Source organism: Puntigrus tetrazona, chromosome 7 (genome assembly GCF_018831695.1).
Source record: "Puntigrus tetrazona isolate hp1 chromosome 7, ASM1883169v1, whole genome shotgun sequence".
NCBI classification, from domain to species: Eukaryota; Metazoa; Chordata; class Actinopteri; order Cypriniformes; family Cyprinidae; genus Puntigrus; species Puntigrus tetrazona.
Window position 1 is genome coordinate 1,936,749 of NC_056705.1, and position 21,309 is coordinate 1,958,057.

At 35.2% G+C, this 21,309-nt stretch overlaps 1 protein-coding gene, 1 long non-coding RNA gene and 1 pseudogene across 2 annotated transcripts; 2 read left to right on the forward strand and 1 right to left on the reverse strand.

Annotated features, from left to right (window-relative positions):
- Positions 1-1,784: 1,784 nt before the first annotated feature.
- LOC122348472 lies at positions 1,785-2,499 on the forward strand. Its single transcript, XR_006251331.1, has 3 exons — positions 1,785-1,842; positions 2,180-2,238; positions 2,404-2,499. It is a non-coding gene; the product is annotated as an uncharacterized LOC122348472 (long non-coding RNA).
- A 2-nt stretch (positions 2,500-2,501) lies between these two features.
- On the forward strand, positions 2,502-6,266 carry LOC122348860 (sialic acid-binding Ig-like lectin 5). The gene is made up of 7 exons (XM_043244748.1): positions 2,502-2,524; positions 2,580-2,755; positions 2,868-3,188; positions 3,270-3,533; positions 4,712-4,999; positions 5,178-5,280; positions 5,936-6,266. The coding sequence occupies exons 1-7, from the start codon at positions 2,502-2,504 to the stop codon at positions 6,264-6,266; spliced, it is 1,506 nt and encodes a 501-aa protein (XP_043100683.1).
- A 4,416-nt stretch (positions 6,267-10,682) lies between these two features.
- LOC122349452 lies at positions 10,683-20,250 on the reverse strand (annotated as a pseudogene).
- Positions 20,251-21,309: the final 1,059 nt, after the last annotated feature.

Below are 21,309 nucleotides of genomic sequence, written 5' to 3' on the forward strand. Positions count from 1 at the left end.
ACTTTGGAGTTGAAGCCAATGGTAAATTTTGGCAAATGGATATTTACATGGTAAATCAATTATAAACTGAGATGAAAATTTTACATTTAAATGTAACTGATGTAAAAGCAGGCATGAGAAACTCACTCACTCACAAAAACTTTCTCATTTAAATGTTTGATAAATGACTTACAGATTGTGTCTCTTCCAATTCCACACCCAGTCATCAGGCTTCCTTCAGAAAACTCTCTGTCTTTGCTAGAGAAGATGAGATATGAGTTTGAGGTGCATTAATGACATTGTGCAATGTATTGGAAAGGAAAGACTTTTGTCTTTTGTCTTAGGTTTTGAGCATAAAAATATCAAAAATTAGCATTTGACAGTCTCACAAATAAAAAAAAGGCTTCAAGTCTACATGATAATTTTATTGAATTTAATTATTTAATTTTACAAATATTATTTTGAATAATGCATTTAAGATAAAGAATTTGTTATTCATAACTGGAAAGCTTCCAAATTTTGGATATTGAGCGTTTATGAAATAAGAATTAGAAAGTCAGCATTCTACTGTTTACAAAATTGTGAAAGTTGGCATTTACAAATAAAGTTATAAACCACACTCCAAAAAAATATTTCCTTACTACTGTATATAAGCATGTAAAACAGTGTTTCTCAACCCTGGTCCTGGGTGCCCCCCAACACTGAACATTTTGTATCTCACTAATCAAACACACATGATTTAACTTATGAGCTTAGAAGAAACTTCAGGACCTGATATGGGTGTGTGAGATAAAGAAGACATAGAAAATGTAGAAAATGAGTGTCAGGGGGCGCCCAGGACCAGGATTGAGAAACTCTGAATGTAAAACATCACTTTGGTGTCCTCTGGTGTTACTAATGTGCGGTTTCTATCCTCTCCACTGGACGGCAGAAGCTTCACTTTCAGCCTGACACTTTAAGACAACTGGCGTGAAAACACAACATGACATGCAGACGGTTTCAGTACAGACACTACCGCTGACGACTCTGTGAAAGACATCACGTATAAAAACATCACACATTCACATAAAAACAAGTCGTTTGTAAAAAAAGGGCAGGACCATAAAGAGAGAAATAAATAAAAGAACATTAATTTATAGCTGTTTTCCATCTGGAAAACTCAACTTAAAGTTTTTACCGCCGGATACGGGCACCATTCAGGGTTCATTTAATATATGAAATGTTCTGGGTTACTAGCCCTTGTTAATTGTCTTTGATAAATCTGCTAAATGAAAAAAAAATGTTTATTGTATTTTTACATAAACATAAACAAATGCTTTTCTATGGCATTAAACCTCAAATGTCAATTATACATTGGATTGGTTTATTCTTTAAATAAAAAAGCTAAACTATGAATGGTGTCATAAAGTTATACCAAAACTAAAATTAAAACAATGGAAGCACCCTTAAGATAATCCGTAGAAAGAAAAAACCACCGAGACATCTTACGCACACAGAATAACACAACTAGACTTACAATCAATAGCCACTTTGAATGATTACATAATTGTGGCATCTGTGGTTGTAAAAGTCACAAAATTGCGCAGCTCTATTTCTGAGCACTGAGAATTATCCTCAACATGAACACTTAACACTTTGAAACAACAATTTGTTCAAGCAAATATGTAGAAATGTTGAATATTCATTATATTTGATACTGATTTGCATAAACTTCTCAGTCAAGATGCTGTCACTGAGTGTGGTCTAAAGGAGAAGTGGGAAACCTCTAATATAAGCTCAACTGCTGGTTTCACACACAGTTCTCCCTCCATTCGCTGTAGAAACATCAGCTTGAGCTCTGAGAGGATTTCTGTCTCTTCTCTGGTAAGTCATTTACAAACAATACAGTAAAACTCACTCCTGTAGTTTTCAGATTTTTAAATGCTCAATATAAGCATGTCTTGTTTTTTTTCTTTCATTTTTGCTTTTAAATGTATTGTTCTGTGTTCCCATATAAAAATTGGCCTTTAGAAATAAAGATACCATACCAACACAAGAGCTATAGATTTATACACAAATCATTATTTAATTTTTACTTCTTTATCTATCTATCTATCTATCTATCTATCTATCTATCTATCTATCTATCTATCTATCTATCTATCTATCTATCTATCTATCTGTATACATAAATGTGTGTGTGTGTTTATTCTGCTGTAAGGTGAATGTAAATCATGGAAAGACTGGTGACGTTCCTCCTCACTGGATCTCTGATACAAGGTCTCATTTTTATAGATTATTCCTCTTTTTAACAAGCTGAATTATTATGAAAGCACTTTAATTTAAACTTTGTGAAATTGAAGAGCAATAAGTGTTGCAGAAGTGAGTTCTGCTTTTAAACTCTATGATCACTTCCCTCTCTCTGTTTGTCTGCATCTGTTTTAGGTGTTTTTTGTGAGTTCAGTATCAATCTGCCAAAGAAAGTAGAAGCTCTACAAGGATCCTGTGTTTTCATTCCCTGCACATTTGATGTTGATAAAAACATGAAAATGATCTCACAGATAAAGCAAAGAGAATATGGTATAAAGGAAACCCTTACTCTGTAGTGTTTGACTCAGCAGACCTAACACTAAACTGTTCAAAGGAGAAATATTAGGCACTGCTACACAGAAAAACTGCAGCACACGCTTCGATAATGTCAATCAGAATCATAATGGATCATATTTCTTCAGACTTGAAGATGATAAAGTGAAATATAACTTCATAAATAATCCACTCTTACAAATTGTCGTCTCAGGTGAGTTTCATATTGTTCACACAAATTAAAATAAATCTACTACTGAACAATACATCCCTTCATTTTAGGATATATTAATCTATATCTTGTAACATCTCTATGTGTTTTTCAGGATCTCCACCCAAACCCACATTGAGTGTCTTTAAGGATCAGCAGGAGGTGATGAAGATGGAGGAGGTGATGGAGGAAAGTTCATTGAGTCTGCGCTGCTCTACTAAGATCTTCTGTCCGTCTCGTCCTCCATCTCTCACGTGGACCTCGTCTCTCAATGAGAACATCACAGGACAGCAGTATCAGAGCCAATCAGAGCTCGTCTCTGATCTGAACTTCACTGTTTCTCACCGTCTTCACAAAGTCACTTTCACCTGCACCGCAACACACCAGCTACAGAGGAATATAACAACACAGCGCTCCCGTATGATACGAGTTCAGTGTAAGACAGGAACTACATCAATCCATTCTGACTTTTCATCTGTAACTAGTGCTGTGACTCATGATTTTCAATGCTTTTCAGATGCTCCTACAAACACATCAGTGAGGATAAACCCAGCTGGTTTAGTTCTGGAGGGTCGTTCAGTGACTCTGATCTGCAGCAGTGATGCAAACCCAGCAGTGAACTACACCTGGTACAGAGACCCTGAAGAACTCCTGAATCCAGTTCAGACCGGACCAAACCTGACCCTCAACAACCCTGACCCTACAGACAGAGGACTATACTACTGTAGAGCTGACAACAAACACGGATCTCACAACACATCAGTGCTGCTGGACGTCCAGTGTGAGTACTAAAATGGAAATAAAGTGTAATTTTATCCCAACGTCAGAGCCACAGAAGGATTTATTTATTTATTTATTTTGATGGTAATGCAATAATGAATATACAAAATAACAGAAGAAAAGGCAGGGAAAGCAGTAGCTTATTATCATTTATAGAGAAATGGGTTGCTGTGAAAACAGCTGGTAAAAAAGGTGTTATTATACTCTACTACTGAGAAATTTTAGTACGCTGCAGACATTTCATTAAGATATATTTCCAATACTTCCATACATGTTATTTTATAGTTAATGTTACTAGTATAAAAAAAAAACTTTGAAAAAAAGGTCATAATGCTAAATATCATTACATTTAGTGCAAATACTTTGTAATCTGTCCAGTGTGGCTCTGAAACCTGTAAAATACAAAGATTTTAACCTGTAGCCTTTTAAATCTTGAACAGAAGCCGCGTATTAACCTGATCCCCGATAACATAACTACTGTGAACTGTCATGAAATTTCTATTTTTATAAACTAAAGTTTGCATACTAGAAAAGCTGTGAAAAGGGGAGCGGCACTGTGACAAACACCATCATTTACAGAAAGTGCATGTGAGAGAACAGTTAGAGATTTGGTTTCCCGTTTGTAAATGATCTGGACAGTCACTGTCTCATACGTGCAAACATACCGGGCATTAAAGCTCATCCTGATTCTGATTCAACATTTTTACAGCATTTTGGTAATGCAAGGTTTAAATAAAAAACTTTTTTAAAACTGCTCTCAAAGTAGCTCTTAAATTATTTTTAGCATAGACAAATTAAGTTGATTACTCAAATGAAATTATATTGTATATTATAAAATATATTGTCAAAATTTAACAGTTTTATTCTACAGTTGTTCTAAAAAAAAGAACCAATCTGTGAAATGCACATAACAGCTTTAGCATAAAAAAATACAGATGAAGATAATTAAACTTAAATTTGTCAAACAAGATGTATACCATTACCAACTTACTAATACTAAACTTACTAATAAATGTTTTGCATAATGACAAACCAAAAAAAAGTTTTCACAAAGTAACGTGGTTTTACTGTAAAAAAAAAAAAAAAAAAAGTGTTTTATCATTAGAATAACAGTCATGTTTTACACTGTAGACCTCATCAAGATCTTCTAGTACATAACAGTCATATTCTCTCTTTCAGTTGCGCCCAAAGTCAACAGCTCTTGTAGCAGAAACAGTGTAATGTCGTGTGTCTGTGAGGCTCATGGGAATCCCTGCCCTACACTAGAGTGGCGTCTGTCTGGACATGCGCTCACTAACTCTACAGAAACACCCATCAGTGAGGAGAAGTTAGGAAGCACAGGAGTGAAGAGCGTCCTGACCCTCCGTCAGTCCCTCTCAGACACAGACGTCCTGCAGTGTTTCAGCTCAAACGTTTACGGCAGCGCAAGTCAACAGTTTCAGCCCATCTCATCAACACAAGAGACCAGTGAGAAACAAAACAACAGATCATAAATTATATCTTTACCCATGTGAAAATAATATAATAATGACACTTAAAGTACACTTACTTTAAGACTTAAAAAGTGCATGATGTAATGATTCACATTGGAAATTTCCTTAACTATGAAAGACCAAACTTTGGCCAATAAAACTCCACTCTCCAGGTCTCCACTTCCCATCAGCGCTGCTCGGAGCGGCTGTTAGTGCATCACTGATGATGATTCTGTGCATCGTCAAGCTCTACTCTGAACGGTGGGTACAAACAAAGTCTCTTTAAAACAACTCTTTGAAAACCCTTGTGGGCATCCAAGTGCAGCACTTAACTCTTTGTATTGGACAACAACAAATTCTCCCAAACTGTTCACTAAACTTACGATTAAATTTTATATTTGAAATCACCAGTGAAATCTACCAACAACTGGGCGTGTTAGGGTGAAACAACCATACTGTAAACTAAATTCATTTCAGTTCAAAATTCATTTATTTGAATGACAGTAACACTTTTAATGGTTTTAGTTTTTGTTACATCTAATCATCTATTGTTCTGATGAGACTTGGTCTATACAACAGATCTTCCTCTGACTTTGAAGATGAAGATGTGAATCTGATTGTGGTTTTGAACAAGCATTAACTTTAGGAAAAAAACAAAAAACAATTTTATAAATTTCAGAAAGAGTATTAAAAAGTCTAAAAGAAAAAAATTAATTTCAGTTAAAAGAATCCAGGCACCTAAGTTCTGATGAGACTTGGTCCTACAACTTCCTCATCATGAAGACAAGATGTGAATCTGATTGTGGTTTTGAACAAGCGACACGTCTGGACTCATTCATTCTGACTCAAATAGTGAGTAATTCGTTCTCAAAAACATTACAGACAGTGCTTCAGCAGATCTTCACTCATTTAGCTGTTTGTTCTCCATCAGGCCGTTGCTCTGGATCATGACATTCAGTTTGTTCACGCCGATAACGGCATGCTGTCATCCACACCAACAGAGTGAACCACAATCTCTTCATTATTCCTCCATCGATTTCTCAAACACTGAAGCGCCGTCAGGAGAGATCAGGGGCATGGCCTCGCTGACCAGTGAATACGCTACGATCAGACACCGTCCTGAAGAAGCTGCAGACCCAGAGAACACCACAGAGCCCAAACAAGAAGAAGACATGACAGCAGAGATCACAGACACTTCTTCACCGGCATCAGAAGACGTGATTTATGGAAACATAATCAAATCAAAAACAAATATTATCTGATTATGTAATCCGTATGAAACCAAAGGGAGGTCGGCCGACTGTCTTTCCTGTACCTGAGCTCATTTTATGTAGTCACTCGCACACAAATGCCCTTACCTAGATACAAAAAAATATATAAATAAAGATTAATCTAATTTTTAAATAGTTTTTAAAGAAGACCTGCTATGAGGAATAAGAATAAGAAAAATTGACCTCGTGATTTTATATAGAATTTATATATTTATTTATTACTAATTGTGTAACGAATTTACTTTTCGGACAGAATAATTAGTAATTTAAATAAATATTGATTATATAATTAGTAACTAATTAATTACTTTTTGAAAGTAACCTACCCAACACTGATGCATCTTTGAGCTCCACAGAGCTTTTTAGAGCAACTTAGGGGGTTGTTCATCTAAAACTTACAATTATAAACCTACAGAACGTTTTTAACAGGACAGTTCATTCATGGCAGAAGTAGAAACGTCACTATTTTGTCTTCTTTTGGGTTGAAGTGACTGTCAGGCTTCGATGCCGCTCGAGCCACATGCTTCATGTTTCAGATGCTTCAGACTGATTTGGTGAACTGGGTCAAAAACTACATTCAAGAACCAGACATCACTCCAGACTGTATGAAGCATTACAGGTAATAAAGTTTTAAATAATGTGTATCTTGCGCACACCAAGCATTTCACTTCATAAGACCTCAGAGAGATGCTTTTTGGTAATGATACCAATTGACTTGCATTTATGAATCACCTACATTTTGAGTGGTGAGTCCAGCCATGTTTTTGGTTCTCTGCATCATATTTATTAACATTATGATGGTCAGAAAACCAGAGCTATTTTAAGGTGTTTTCAGAACACGTTTGTGGGAAAAGGGGCAAAATAGGTTAAATATTTGGTGAGAAGCGTACTTTCCCTTAATGTGTAGTTTGTGTCCCACGTTTATTTGTGAACACTGTCAACTTCTTCTGGGGTCACACTTTTAGGTCCAGTCACACTTCACCCCCTTAACCCTACCTTTTCGTTTCATTCATGTGAAGGGTTAGGGCTGTCTCAATTCTCTTTTGGTCAGAGCTAGATAGCCCTTCACACGAAGATGTTATAGGACAAAGGGGCATGAGAATTATCAGCAAAAGTCTATAAGGTAGCCTATAGGACCTAGAGTATTTTTGCACTTATTTATTTATTTTCTTTATTTATTTTTTGTCATTTTGGCTTTATCTAGTGTTTCTGAAAAAGCAAGTCTACAGTCACTAATAATAATAATTATTTCATGATGAAGACTGATATTGCTATATTCTTTAAATGTTTCCATAAACATCTGTCCGGAAAAAGCTGGGAATGCTGTTTTTCGTTAGTTTGTGTTTAAATTAACTCCTGTCAGGACATATGGTACACATATGGTGTTTTTCTGATATAGTACATAATAACAATGATAATAATATTGTGATGCATTAATTTTGATAAAATAAAGTCAACAGTAAATTAAATGGTGTCTAGTGATCATCTCTGGCTGAAGATAACTTACGGATACCTACTTTGAAGATCAGTGGTAGGTAAAATTGCAGAACACGTTCATTCATTCCGGTTCATACGGTTTCTTTATTTTTCGACTGTGTTGCTGATAACGTAGCTCTAATAAATAAAGAGAAGCGACAGCGGGTGTTAGATCAATAAGCACAAATACTTCCTTTCCAGATCTCTCAAGACATTTGGCGACGTGTCAATCATCACAAACATCCTCTTAGAAACATTCAGGACAGAAGGAGTGAAGGTTTACTTTAAACCATAGACTTTCTATTCTTACAGATGTTCATTAGTTAAGTTCATTAGGCTAAGGCTAAATACAAAAAGCTCATATAATCTAAATGGCTGAACTCGGGTCTTGCACAGCTGCCATCAACACTAGTTCACACCTCAAAGGCCCCAGTGATGGTTTGACAAGTGTTTTGTTTTGTTTTGTTCAACCGGAAGTTGTTTATTAAAAACTAACAACATTTTTAAAATGAACAAACTCAAACCACCTCCTTCACAACATATGTGCTTCAGAAGAAGAATTTATTGTACAGTCAATAATTATTCAGTTTTCCAGAAAGAGGGAAGACTATATATCTTATAAATAGCGTGTGTGTATATATATATATATATATATATATATATATATATATATATATACACACACACATACATACATTTGTATATATATACTATAAACAGTTTATATATATATATATATATATATATGCAGGTATATATATATATAGTATAAACTGACCTGAAACATTACAATGTAAAACCAATTTAGGTAAATAATATTATTTCATTTTCATACTGCTTCACAGTCAGCTGAAACAAAAGATGAAGACATACAGGAACTTGGAAGTCATTTTAGTTTATTTTCTCATGAACTCTTTTGCAACAAACGGTCAAGCACACAACTTTATCAAAGTACAGTTTTCCATTCAAGGACCTTGACCGAACAACGTCTGACAGCACAACATGGAGACAAATGTGAGGAAGAGGAAGGTATAAATCCATGTCAGCCACTACTTCACTGCTGTGAAAACCCCGTATGTAAAAAGCAAACATGCACGTGTTACACAGGGGAAAAAAGAAACATTTTCAGTAGGGGACTTTTCAGTTAAAAAACTTTTTCTTTTTTTTTTTTTTTTACTGCAAACCCAATACAGCTCTAACACCTCATCTGTACAAACATCAGTGGCAGAGCTCAAACGATTGAGATTGTAAAGATCACGCTTGGCAGTAGAAGCTTCAGTTGAAAGCTCAGCTTGGCTCGAAACGAAGGGTTGCCGTTGTTAAGACATCAAGGTGTTCGATTCTAGTAGAAAAATGGCTGTGTTTTTCATGTCTGGAATGCTCTAAGAGAAGATTTTAGTGTGCGTGTGCTATCTCTACAGAGACTCGTAACGTGCAAGAGAAGAAACATCTCAAATCATCTAAAGTAATCACTCCACTACTGCTAAACGAGCTGAGGAAGACGTGTGGATACTCAGGAACATGAATACTGTGTGCGACATACAAAAGACGGACGACGGAAGGCAGAAATGTCTTAGAAACGGTGATCTAAAAATACAGTTTGGCAATAGACCACCAGGGGGCAGTGTAGAAAAATGAATGCTCATGAGATCCTCAGATAGTGTCGATTGATCGCGATGCTGTAAAACCGTACGAAATATTAGCCGTCAAGTTTCTATTCGACCGTAGGAGATTCATAAAATGTTAGAAATACACTCGTTTTGGTTCATCTGACAAGCAAATGTAAATACAAGTGCTTCAGAAAGGTGAAAAAGCAAACGCTAAACTAGAAAAGTAATGTATCTAGAAGAAAGAAGCACAGGTTGTGCTGCATAGAAACTACCCAAGTCCAGGACTAAAAAGCTCTTAAGGGACGTTTCCCTCTTGAATTTAAAAGTCCCTTTACGTCTCTAGATTCAGAGCACTTTAAACAGTGGTTAATACACATAATAAAACAACATTGAAATGGAGACTAGATGCTTTTTCTTCACTTTTTTTCGATTTTCTTCAAAAAATATGGGAAGCCCTCAGTCATTTCGGAAACAAGATGTTCTTAACCAGCCGTTTGATTCACCCTCGCAAATATACATTTGTACATTTTTGGTATGTATATCATCTGAAAAGGAATATATTTATATATCTAGAATATTTACAGACCGATGAAACCATCTTATGTCTGTCTACAGACAAAAATATCCTCATCTAACAGAGTCTGACGCTAAACTCAACATGTTCTGTCATACAAACAGAAAAATTAACACAAAGATGCCCTGTATGCCATAAATCAAAATAAGAGTAAAAAAGTCTTATTTTTATATTTTTATTTATTAATCAATACTAAAAAATGTCATAAAAATTATTATATTTAATATTGTATTATTGAATATATATTTTATAATTCTTCGATACAAATAATATTTAATGTAATAATATTACAGTATTTATTTTTTACAGTAACACTGTAAAATACTGTATTACAGTAATGAGAATTGCTCTTTAGAATAATTCTACATGCATTAAAATGCATTAAATTTGGAAGGGGCGGTAATTATCTTTAATTTTCACAACAAACTTAAACTAAACACATTAAGGAATTATTTTAGACTTCTTAAAAATAGGCTTTTTTTTTCCATTAACAGACTTTTTTTTCTTTTGATCTATGGTGTTTGTGTGTAAACTGGTAGATGTGTAGTTGAGCAAGCATTTTTTTTGTGAAAAAAAGGCGTGAGGTTAGAAATGCATCAGATCTGTTGCAGTTCAATGGCCTTTCCCTCCATACGCAGCAAACGAAAAAACAAGATATAAGACAAAACACCAAATAAAATGCAGTGAAAACGCGAGACTATGTTCTTGTAGGCTTTAGTACCACCGCGATGCGATATTTTTCGGCTGGATTACGTTATTAGAAGAAACAGGACATAAACAAACCGCCAGAAGACAAACACACTCACAGAGAGAAATGCTGAAAACAGCAAAGCTTTGAGCGGTAGATCCATTGCTCCGAAACACTGTCTGTAGTCGAGAAGGCTAAAATCATCAGAAGACACAAAGGCAACGTCTCCAGATGTTGGATGGCGATGAGAATGTTAAGGAGAAACACTGTAAAATGTGGTTGCATATATAATCGGTATTAAGGACAGTCGTTATAAAGAGGACATCTTTAAAAACAGCACATGGAGGAGTCAGGCGGAACGAGCGGCCGTTGAGGAAAGCTAAAGAATCATCTGTCTGTATGTGTGTGTGTGTGTGTGTGTGTGTGTGTGTGGCTGAAGACACCTCTGGAAGAGGAAGTGCTCGGAGGACGGAGACACACACTTCCTGTCACACCGGTCATTGGGTCAGAGTGCTGGAAGCCCTGAAGTAGGACAGGAACTTGAAGCACAAGCTCACGACAAAGTACCAGATGTTCCTGGCCATCTGAGAGCGAGCGATGAAGACGCGCCAGATGAACACCAGCAGCACCGTGTTGAATGTGTATCGGATGTTTCTCAGCCTGTGAACGAGGATCAATAATTCAATGACGCACCAAACACTCTTACTGACTATCAGCTTGCAAACTCAAGGTGCGTTCAATTAATCTTCCTTGTCTCTATGGAGGATGGAGTGTGTTCATAGGCCACAGCGCCACTATTTATTCTCCCTCATGTAAAACTCCTCACCTCAGAAGACCTTTTTTTACAATGCAGATAGATATACATATATATAAACTATTGTTACTTATATTATATTACATTATCTTATAGAAAGAGAACATTTCTGTAGAAAAAAATAGAAATTAAAAAATAGTATGTTTTGTTATTTAGACAAAAAATATTATTAATTATATTAATGTTTTTACAGAAACAAAATAGTACAAAATAAAACTATAAAACAATAGAAAATAAAAAACAGCATAATATAATGTAATATACGATAAAAGTATTTTTAATCACCAAGAAAGCATTAAATCTATTAAAAGTAAAATAAACACATATCTAAAAATACATTTATAATCCTTTTTCTGTATTCTGTCCAAACATGCCATTTTATCTAATTTACTAATTTCATTTCTATAATGTAATATATCCATCAAAAGAGACAATAAACATCTCAAATATTAACAAAACAAAATAGTTTGTTAATTAATTCTAACTGAGAAGGTGTTATCAGATGGACGTACTTCCTCAGGTGCTGTCTGGCGGCGGGAATGTCGGACATGTCTTCGTTCAGAACGTACTTCTTGGTGCCGATGCAGTAATTCTCGATGTACAAGGCCAGTTCAGCTGCCGGACGTCAAAGTTGAAGGTCTGAAATATCACGAGGATGAGTTGAACACAGTTTAGCCCTCACACTGACTGGTTCGGAGGTGTGTGTGTGTGTGTGTGTGTGTCCGTACCTTCCTGTCGTCGGCGCTCAGCTGACTCATCAGCATGTTCATGTTGTCTGAGTTCCACTCCCAGTCCTGACTGCTGAAGTACTCCAGCAGACCGATGGCTTTGTGCAGACGGTTGAAAATACGCATCATTCTGAATGAACACAGATTACACAAACATAATTACACTACTTCTTATAAAGTTGTTTTTTCCGTATATTATAATGTTTAAAGTGATATTAATAATTATATAAATATAATATAATTATCTAGAATCTATATTATATAATCTATATAATTATCTATATTATTATACATAATATAAATTATCAACATGATGCAATAATTTAAGTGAAAAATTTGTCCTAAGACAAGAAAGCTCTTTCATTTTAGGACAACTTTGATGAAAGCTTGACTAGTCTATATATAAGCTTTTTTTTGCTTACTCAAAATAATTGTAAATTTTTAAAATGAATAAATAAATAGCTTAAATTGTAAAATACAATATAAAAAATTAACAATAGTTTTTAAAATATATTTGCATTACCAAAAGGTCTTCTGAGGTCATATGATAACATAATATAATAACATTCCTAAACATAGAAATGGCCTTTTTAGTGTGAAAGCACAATTAAAAAAATATATATATATATATTTGTTAAAACTACATGTCGTTTATCTCTGCAGACATTTTATTTCAATAATATAAAGCAATATAATATAATGCCATATAATGTATATCATAGATTAATCAGAACGTGCAATGAATACATTTCTAGAAATTGTAAAAAACTTATCTATGAGGTATGTGTTTTTGCAAATAAATATTTTAATATTTCATATTTTTCATTTCTATTCTATTATAAAATAAATAGAATTAAAAAATTATATATTAATATATATATATATTACATTCATATATTTATATTTTATGCATATGTGTGTGTGTGTGTGTGTGTGTGTGTGTTATTTTATCAGAACAGAACAGATCATGTAAGTATATGCTTTATGAGTCTTAAGGTGGTTCTCACTGTGGTTTCTGTCCTGACAGTCGGAGGAACAGGTCGTAGATGAGCGCAGGGAACTTGTGACTGACGAGGATCCAGTACTGGTTGATCAGGTAATTGGAGGTGATGTTGGCGTTCGGCCGACGGAAAGCCTGTTCAGAGGATTCCTCTTAAACGTTGACATCACGTGATGCTCTGGAAAGCAAAAGGCACTGTTTATAATATGATAACTAAGCCACTGGTACTGCAGCATGAATCTGGGAAGTGCTAACAGGAAGAGGAAGATCTGCTCCTGGCATGGTGATGCTGGCAGCCAGATGTTGCTCATGGTAAAGCCTGGATGCTGCTGTTACCATGGAAACGCTTCAGCTGCTCTCACCAGTGATCTCGCCTCGGGCAGCGACACACAGCGCACATACAGTACAGTACAGTGTGATCCTAGTCATGCACTCGGAGCTATTTTTGAAACATAGTATCATGCATCTGCTGAAGTGTGCAGTATGCAACCAGAGCACTGCAACCCACAATGCAATGCACTCAATCCTCTTTCAGTGTGACGAATAAACCAGAAATGTTACTAACTGTGCTTTTTTTGCTTATTATTAGGGTTTTATTACAAATGCAAAACAACTACTCGTGCGTTTGACTTGAGCTACTTTGCAATGCAAATGAAGCTGCAGTTATGCAATTATGATTTATTTTTGACACCACTCTGCACGCTTGAAATTAAACACACAACACACTGACAATGTGAGTCTTTCAAACATTTAGCATTACATGCATACATACATTACATACATACTGCATATTTTATAAAATATTTAGTCTTTTCTAATAAGAATGGCATGTACACTATTTATGCAATTATGATTTACTGTGATTTTTCTTTTAAAGGAGTGTTAAGGAGTGACAGCAATAAAGTTTCAAACATTATTTGCATACTGAATGCTATTTTATGTTTTTCAGATTGGATTGTATAATATAAAAATACTAATGTTATAAATAAAGTAAAACGATTTTAATTTATTCAGTTTATCAACTTCACAATTTTGCGTTTTGCCTCTTAGTAATTAGTTAGGTTACTTACATTTCTTGGTAATTATGTGTGATTTTATTTATTTTTATTAAGACTGGATTTAATCATGTAATACAATACCAACCATGACACTATTTGAAACATTTATGAACGAATGAGGTGTTTATATAGCACTTTACTTTTACAGTCATTTTACAATCATCCAGCTAAAGGTGAAGAAGAGAGAGAGGGATAGAGACAATCAAGTGGATGGGGATTACTGGGAGGCCATGTTTGATAAGGACCAGTGGAGGGAAATTAGGCTAGGACCTCAGTTTAACGTCTCATCTGAAAGACAATGCTCTTTGACGGTATAGAGTCCCATCACTATCATGTGAGCACCCCCTGCTGGCCTCACTAACACCTCCACCAACAACATTACTCATTTATTACATACATTTGGAGAAAACGGTTTGTGGAAATATGGAAATCTCACAGCACCAGAAATTCTATAATTATATGTATTTTCTACGTTTATTTTTCTCTCTCTACTGTACCTTATTCTTAATTTTTTCCAATAATTGTCTTTGTATGCCCTTAACTTGTTGCACCTTGAAATGAGGAACCACAGAAATCCTTTTCACTGCATTACATCCCATGTGATATGCAACAAAGAACTGCATTTCTTTCACTGTAGTATAGAGTCTAGATCAGAGGTCATCAAACTTGATCCTGAAGTTTGTCTAGCTTGTTTAGCTTCAACTCGCCTCAACACACCTGCCTGGAAGTGTCAAGTATATCTAGAAAGACCCTGATTAGCTGCTTCAGGTGTGTTTGAAACTCTGCAGGACACTGGACCCATTGAGCCCCGGTCTAGAGTCTGCAGTGGCCGTAACTCACACACACAGGATAAGAAAGCGCGCTACGCACCGATCTCTCCCCAGTGGAAAGGGTTAATGCCTCCGGTTGTGCAGTTGTACACGAGCGCAGTTTTTGGTCTGAAAGGAAAACACAAAACAAGGAAATTACAGCGTGTCGCACGAGAACAGCCGCACGTTTCTCCCTCGTGCAAATCTATCAGCAGAGGGATTCTTCATGCTAATGTTCTCCGTTTAATCACCTGCGGCTCTCTCATAAGCAAATCAGACAGGTGAAGCTGACCTGTGCACCGCGGTGTACCAGCCGGCAGCCAGCGTCAGGTTGATCACCACATCTACGGGAATCAGATCGCCACGCGTCATTACTACCGCTCTCATGGTGCGCAGGATGCCCTTCCCAGCCTGCACCGGGACACACAAAACACACGCTTCTTCAGAGAGGACGCCAAGCGCACCATATGCTCCTGTCTGGCTGCGAGCTTCACCGCACACGCGTTTAGAAGGACGAAACTGCTTTATGACTTCAGGAAATGCAGACTAATTAGTCTGTTTTCATCGCTTTCAGTTGTGCCAGGACAGAGAGTGAGGTCTTAAACAGCCATTTGATTTCACATTAAATCAGCACTAAATGACAAGCTTTAGTCTTAATGAAACATTAATCAGAAATTAATTCATCACAATTTGAAATAGAGCAGTCTGAAGAAAATATATAAATCATAACAGATCCATCAGGCTTTTATGATTCTGAAATATGAAGCAAAAAAACGTTCACATTGGTGCAGATGCGGATATTTATATGAGATTCTGATGCTAGTAATGTAAGATTTATAACAGTATAGCAGATACTGACATATAATGATACGAGTATCAGTGCTCACTCTGTATTTTTATAATTTGTCTTAATAAGATGAGACGGAAATGACCTAAACATGATTGAGAGATGAAGAAATAAACGTTACTTATAACTTCTGTAATCAAACACGTCTCAAAGGATCCTGATGATCAGATCTGAAATGCACTGATTTTTCTAAAAAATGACATGAGTCAAGTAATGTTGAGCTGCTTCAGTCCAGTAAGTGTTTGTTTGGAAATATGACTACAGTTATTCTGATGCTTATTTGATACAAACAAAAATACAAGAAGCACCAGCTAAAAATGGAAGTTATTTATCAGTCATATGGTTTCTGTGCAACAGGTTTATCAGCAAAGTTTTGACCATGTTGTTCATTTAGAGATCTTACACAATCACTTAAAGCAGTGTTGTAGGGTTAAGATTGCTCTCTGTGGGGTTCAGGAAGTGTTAAACCTTCAGATCTACTGTAGCACAGCATGAAGTGATACTTACAGCAATGAAAACACCACTCGGTCCATTAAAGTTGTCTATCCAACCCTGTAAAATACAGAAAAAGGGCATTTTGGTTTAGCATTGCTGTGTATCTCACAGGGTTATACACAACAGACATATGCCGTTTGCTATAAAACAAATGCATATGTGGCCTAAAGATTCAGAATAGGTTATTGACCACAAACAACTAAAATCTACATTAATGATTAGCAGCAAAAATGCCAAATGAGTCCAAACCATGTTAAATTAATACAACTGAGATATTATTAAAGTTCTTGATAATATTTTATTATATTTCACTTTTAAATCTTTTTGTTTTAATTTTAATTTCAGTTAAAAGTTTTACTAATTATATTTTTAAATGTGCCTGTGCATGTGAGATATATTATAGTTTTAGTTCCTTTAGTATTTCAAAATAAACTACACAAAAAGTTTGCCTTTGCGTCAATCTGAAATAAAACATGCAAACATCTTGTAATAACTCATTTCAAATGTCTACATAGTTTTTATTTAATTTCATTTATTTTTACTTTAGATTTAGACTAACAATTTTTTGATAGTCCACTATAAACATTCTACTAACAGTAACTTTGCAACTACATGTCAACTAGCAGTCATTAGAGTATTAGTAGCCTGTCTGCTTAATATCTTTATTAATATCTTCCAGCTCTTTATTTTGAAGTCTACTCTGACATGTAGCTGCTTAAAGTTAATAGAATGTTTAAGGTGGGCATTAAAAATCAAGTGTAACCAATAGATTTGATTTACTTCTTAGTTACAGTTTTAGTTAGTCATTTTGAATAGTTAATTTTTGATTAATGTCTTAGATTTAGTTATTTTTATGCCATTAGTTCAAGTTTGAACCTAAATCCTCTGGGCTGCTCATCACTGGTTTGAGCGAGGCCTGTTTGAAGAGGAAGCGTCACTCACGGGGAAGGGCTCCTGCCAGCTGGCTCCTACGATGGACGGCCGAATGATGCCGATGTTGAGCTTGCCGCTCTCCTGCTGCACCACACACTCGGCGAGCGCTTTGGTGTAGGTGTAAGTGTTCGGCGGTCACCGATCAGACGCGGCGTGATGTCACGGACAATACTCTCATCCATCCACCACACACACACACACACACACACACACACACACACAGATAAATCGCTGCTCTGCTTCAGGGTCGGCACAGTGTGTCAGACGAAACATCCTGATGCAACATGTCTTGACAAAGTCAAACAACGTGGAAAATCAGACATGCAATGACCAGTGACATAAAACCACTGTTTCCAAACATGGGTTTGTGGAAAGGTTAGAGGGAAAAAAGCGTATGAATAAAAATATTAAAATCATATATTTTTTAAATAAATAAATAAATACTACATCTAAAATTAGAGCACTGTAGGGAGTAGAAAAGGCCATTTATGTTAATAAATTAACTGAAGTAATAAAAATGATTAAAATAATTAAATATAGATTACAAATAAATAACAAAACAACACATTTAAATAAATAATACACCTAACAAGTACAGCAATACAAAGATAAAAAATAGAAAATGTAACTTAAAAACCAAGTATTCTGAAATATTGTAATATTGGGATAAATTTAATAATATTAGCTTTAGTTTTTGGGACTTTCTACATATAAATATACACCTGCCTATTCATTTTACAAATGTATATCCAATTACTATTAGGAAAAAAACATTAATTTGAAACGTTGTTTTTTTTTAGTTAATTCAGCTTGTTGCCAAGAACACATTTCACAAGCTAGGAGAGAATTGTGATTTTTTCCCCCCAGTTTTGATATATTTTCCAGCATACCAGAATTCTGTTCAGAAGCGTTAGCTGAAGTCTGATACCGACTACACTCCTCTCTTACTACAGCTCCATCAGGTAACATGAGCTTCTGGCTGTGGTTTCCGGGTAGATTCAGTAAGTGTGTTTGAGGTGATGATGATACAGTGCACTCACTCCAGAGAGTCAATGAGCTTCTTGGGCTCGACCGGAGGAGGGTAGATGACCTCGTCGATGTGTCTGCGGTTGCAGTTGGCGTAGGCGGTGGAGATGTGGATGAAGGCCTGCAGTTGCTGCATCTGCTGCGCCAGAGAGAGGAGCTGCTGCGTGGCGATGACGTTCAGCTGCAGAGCATGCCTGCGCAGACACACCAAACACACACATTACTACACATCACAGACGCTCTGCATCGGGGTCAGCACGGCCTGCAACAGTTAAATAATGCAGGAAATCATAGATGCAATATCCGGCAATGTAGACCAGAAAACACAATAAATAATTAAATTAATTTGATTAAATTAAATAGATAATAAAAATACATCTAACAGCACAGAACTGTAATGACTGGAAAAAGTAACAAGTTATACATTATTATAATTTGTCAAAGACCAAAATATATAGATTTAAAAAAAAAAAAATGAATATATAAATAAAAAAGTGATGAAATAAAAACAAATCATTATCTCTCAGTACAGTACTATAGTGACCATAAAAATGAACACAATTAAACAAATTATTAAAATAAAGTCTGTTACAGGGTATTTAGGTTCACTTAAAATATAACCTTATATATAGACAGAGACAAGAGAGACATTTATTTCAGTTAGTTGCCAAGGCAGCATTTCTCATTTCATATTTCATGAAACTAAATAAATAAAATAATCAAAAAACAGAAATAAAAATATATTTAATTTTATAGAATGGAAAAAAAAAATATATATATATATATATATATATATATATATATATATATATATATATATATATATATATATATATATATATATATATATAAAAATAATAATAATAATAAATAAACAATAATAATAATAATAAATACACAATGCTTTTGTGAAGCTGCTTTTGCTTTTGTGAAGCTGCTTTGGAACAATAGACATTGTAAAAAGCGCTATACAAATAAACTTGAAACTTGAATAAAATTACTTCCAAATATTATAACAAAAATACTACGGTTAAAAATGTTTTCAAATTTAAAAAGTAGTTTTTTTAATCAATTACTGATACTGGTCTGTGATGCTGCTAAGAGCGAGAGGATGGAATTCTCACACATTAGGACATTGATGCTGTTTTTATTTTCCTTAAGACAATGAAGCAAGAGGTCAGTGTGAACAGATGTGTGTGTGTGTGTGTGTGTGTGTGTGTGTGTGTCCGTTCCTTCACTTGCTCCTGCTCCAGAGTCAGCGGTTCACTAATGAATCCCTCGTTCCTCCAGCAGAGAGAACATCTGCTCCTCGGCCAGAGACTCATGACACAGCAGAAGTACTGTGTGTGTGTGTGTGTGTGTGTGTGTGTGTGTTTTACCTTTTCTTATTCTCACACATCCTTTTCAAGTGTAGCTATGGCTTTCAAGTTCCACCATACATTAATGTTTAAAAAATTGTGTTCTGTAAGGTTTAGTAATGCTTTGTGAAATCTCTGCTCACTAGGGCTGCATTTATTTGATTGAAAATACAGTACAAAATGCGAAATAACATTATAATTTAAAACATCTGTTTTCTGTGTAAATGTCTGTTGAGCTGTAATTTATTTCTGTGATCAAAGCTGAATTTTCAGCATCATTACTCCAGTCTTCAGTGTCAGGTGATCCTTCAGAAACATCTCTGATTGTGTGTTTAGTGAACGTGGTCAAACATCACTCACTTCAGGGGCTCGTCGAAGCGGATGGTGGCGGCGCAGTGGAAGACGATGTTAATACAGGAAGTGAGTGTTTGTACATCCTCTGGACTGATGGCCAGGCCGGGCTGCATGAGCTCGCTGCTGATGGGGATGATCTTCTGATGAAAGTCAGGATTATCTTCACGCACGCGGTCAAACAGCTGCGAAACACACACAGACAAACACTCAGCGACGCACAAAACATGACAATTATCATTCTTCACACTCTCGGAAATGTTCACGCATGAAGGCAGCACTGTTACGCTGATCTAACTGGAAACAAACACAGAATTATTTGGAAACCTAATGAGAATCAAAATCGAGAAAAAATAAACAAACATAGCAAAAATAGGAATTTGGGTAGTAAATACAGTTAACAATTTATTTCAAACAAAAACTAAAAAAAAAATACATTAAAAAATTAATACTACTACGAATAGTGAATTATTTAAAAAAAGAAAAGAAAAGCACCACAGAAAATAATTAGAATAAAATTTAAAAAAAATTATTTAAAAAAATGGTGTATTATTTGAAAACCTATTGAATACCACCATTAAGAATAACTAGAATAAATAAGGGGGAAATAAAATAAAATTGGGAATGAACATCACAAATGTGCGTGAATAATGAAATACTCTGAAATATTAATATAATATTTCAAAATATTTCAAAAATTGTAATATTCAAAAGCATAATGAGAATCATCACTGACAAAAAAAATCAAATAAATAAATAAATAAACAAACAAAACAGGAATTTGGGTAGTAAACGTACTAAAGAATTAATTGTCCCCTAAAGTAACCTTAAAATGCATGGTTCTAAATCCAGGCATCATTTTCATACTATTTTTATCAAATACAATTTGTCATATAATTTATTTTGTGGTAAAATGCGGTCCGTACAGGTTTATGGGAGAATTTATTCTTCCAGAGACATTATGTAATTTTCCGTTAGCCAAAGTGCAAGATGCAAATGACAAATCTCATCATATTATGTCACAGACTTCAGCGTTTATGTAATGGAGAAAACTGCAGAGTGAATAAATAAGATATTTCTTGACCATATCCAAACGCACAGGCATTCAGCTTGACATGTTTGAAGCGCTACATAGCTGATGAATCTGCTGTGATTTCTGTAATCTGATATCAAAAGAGGATTTGCAGGCACTGCCGTCCTCTGACACATGTGCTGACTTATGTTACCCACAATTCCTAGGGTCTGGCAGTGGCACATTCCTAAAGCC

Bases quoted from the DNA above. Each gene is read 5' to 3' on its own strand.
- LOC122348860 (XM_043244748.1), top strand. From the start codon at position 2,502: ATGAAAATGATCTCACAGATAAA. The intron at 2,525-2,579 runs GCAAAGAGAATA...TTGACTCAGCAG, and splicing joins AAAATGATCTCACAGATAAA to ACCTAACACTAAACTGTTCA. The intron at 3,189-3,269 runs GTAAGACAGGAA...AATGCTTTTCAG, and splicing joins CCGTATGATACGAGTTCAGT to ATGCTCCTACAAACACATCA.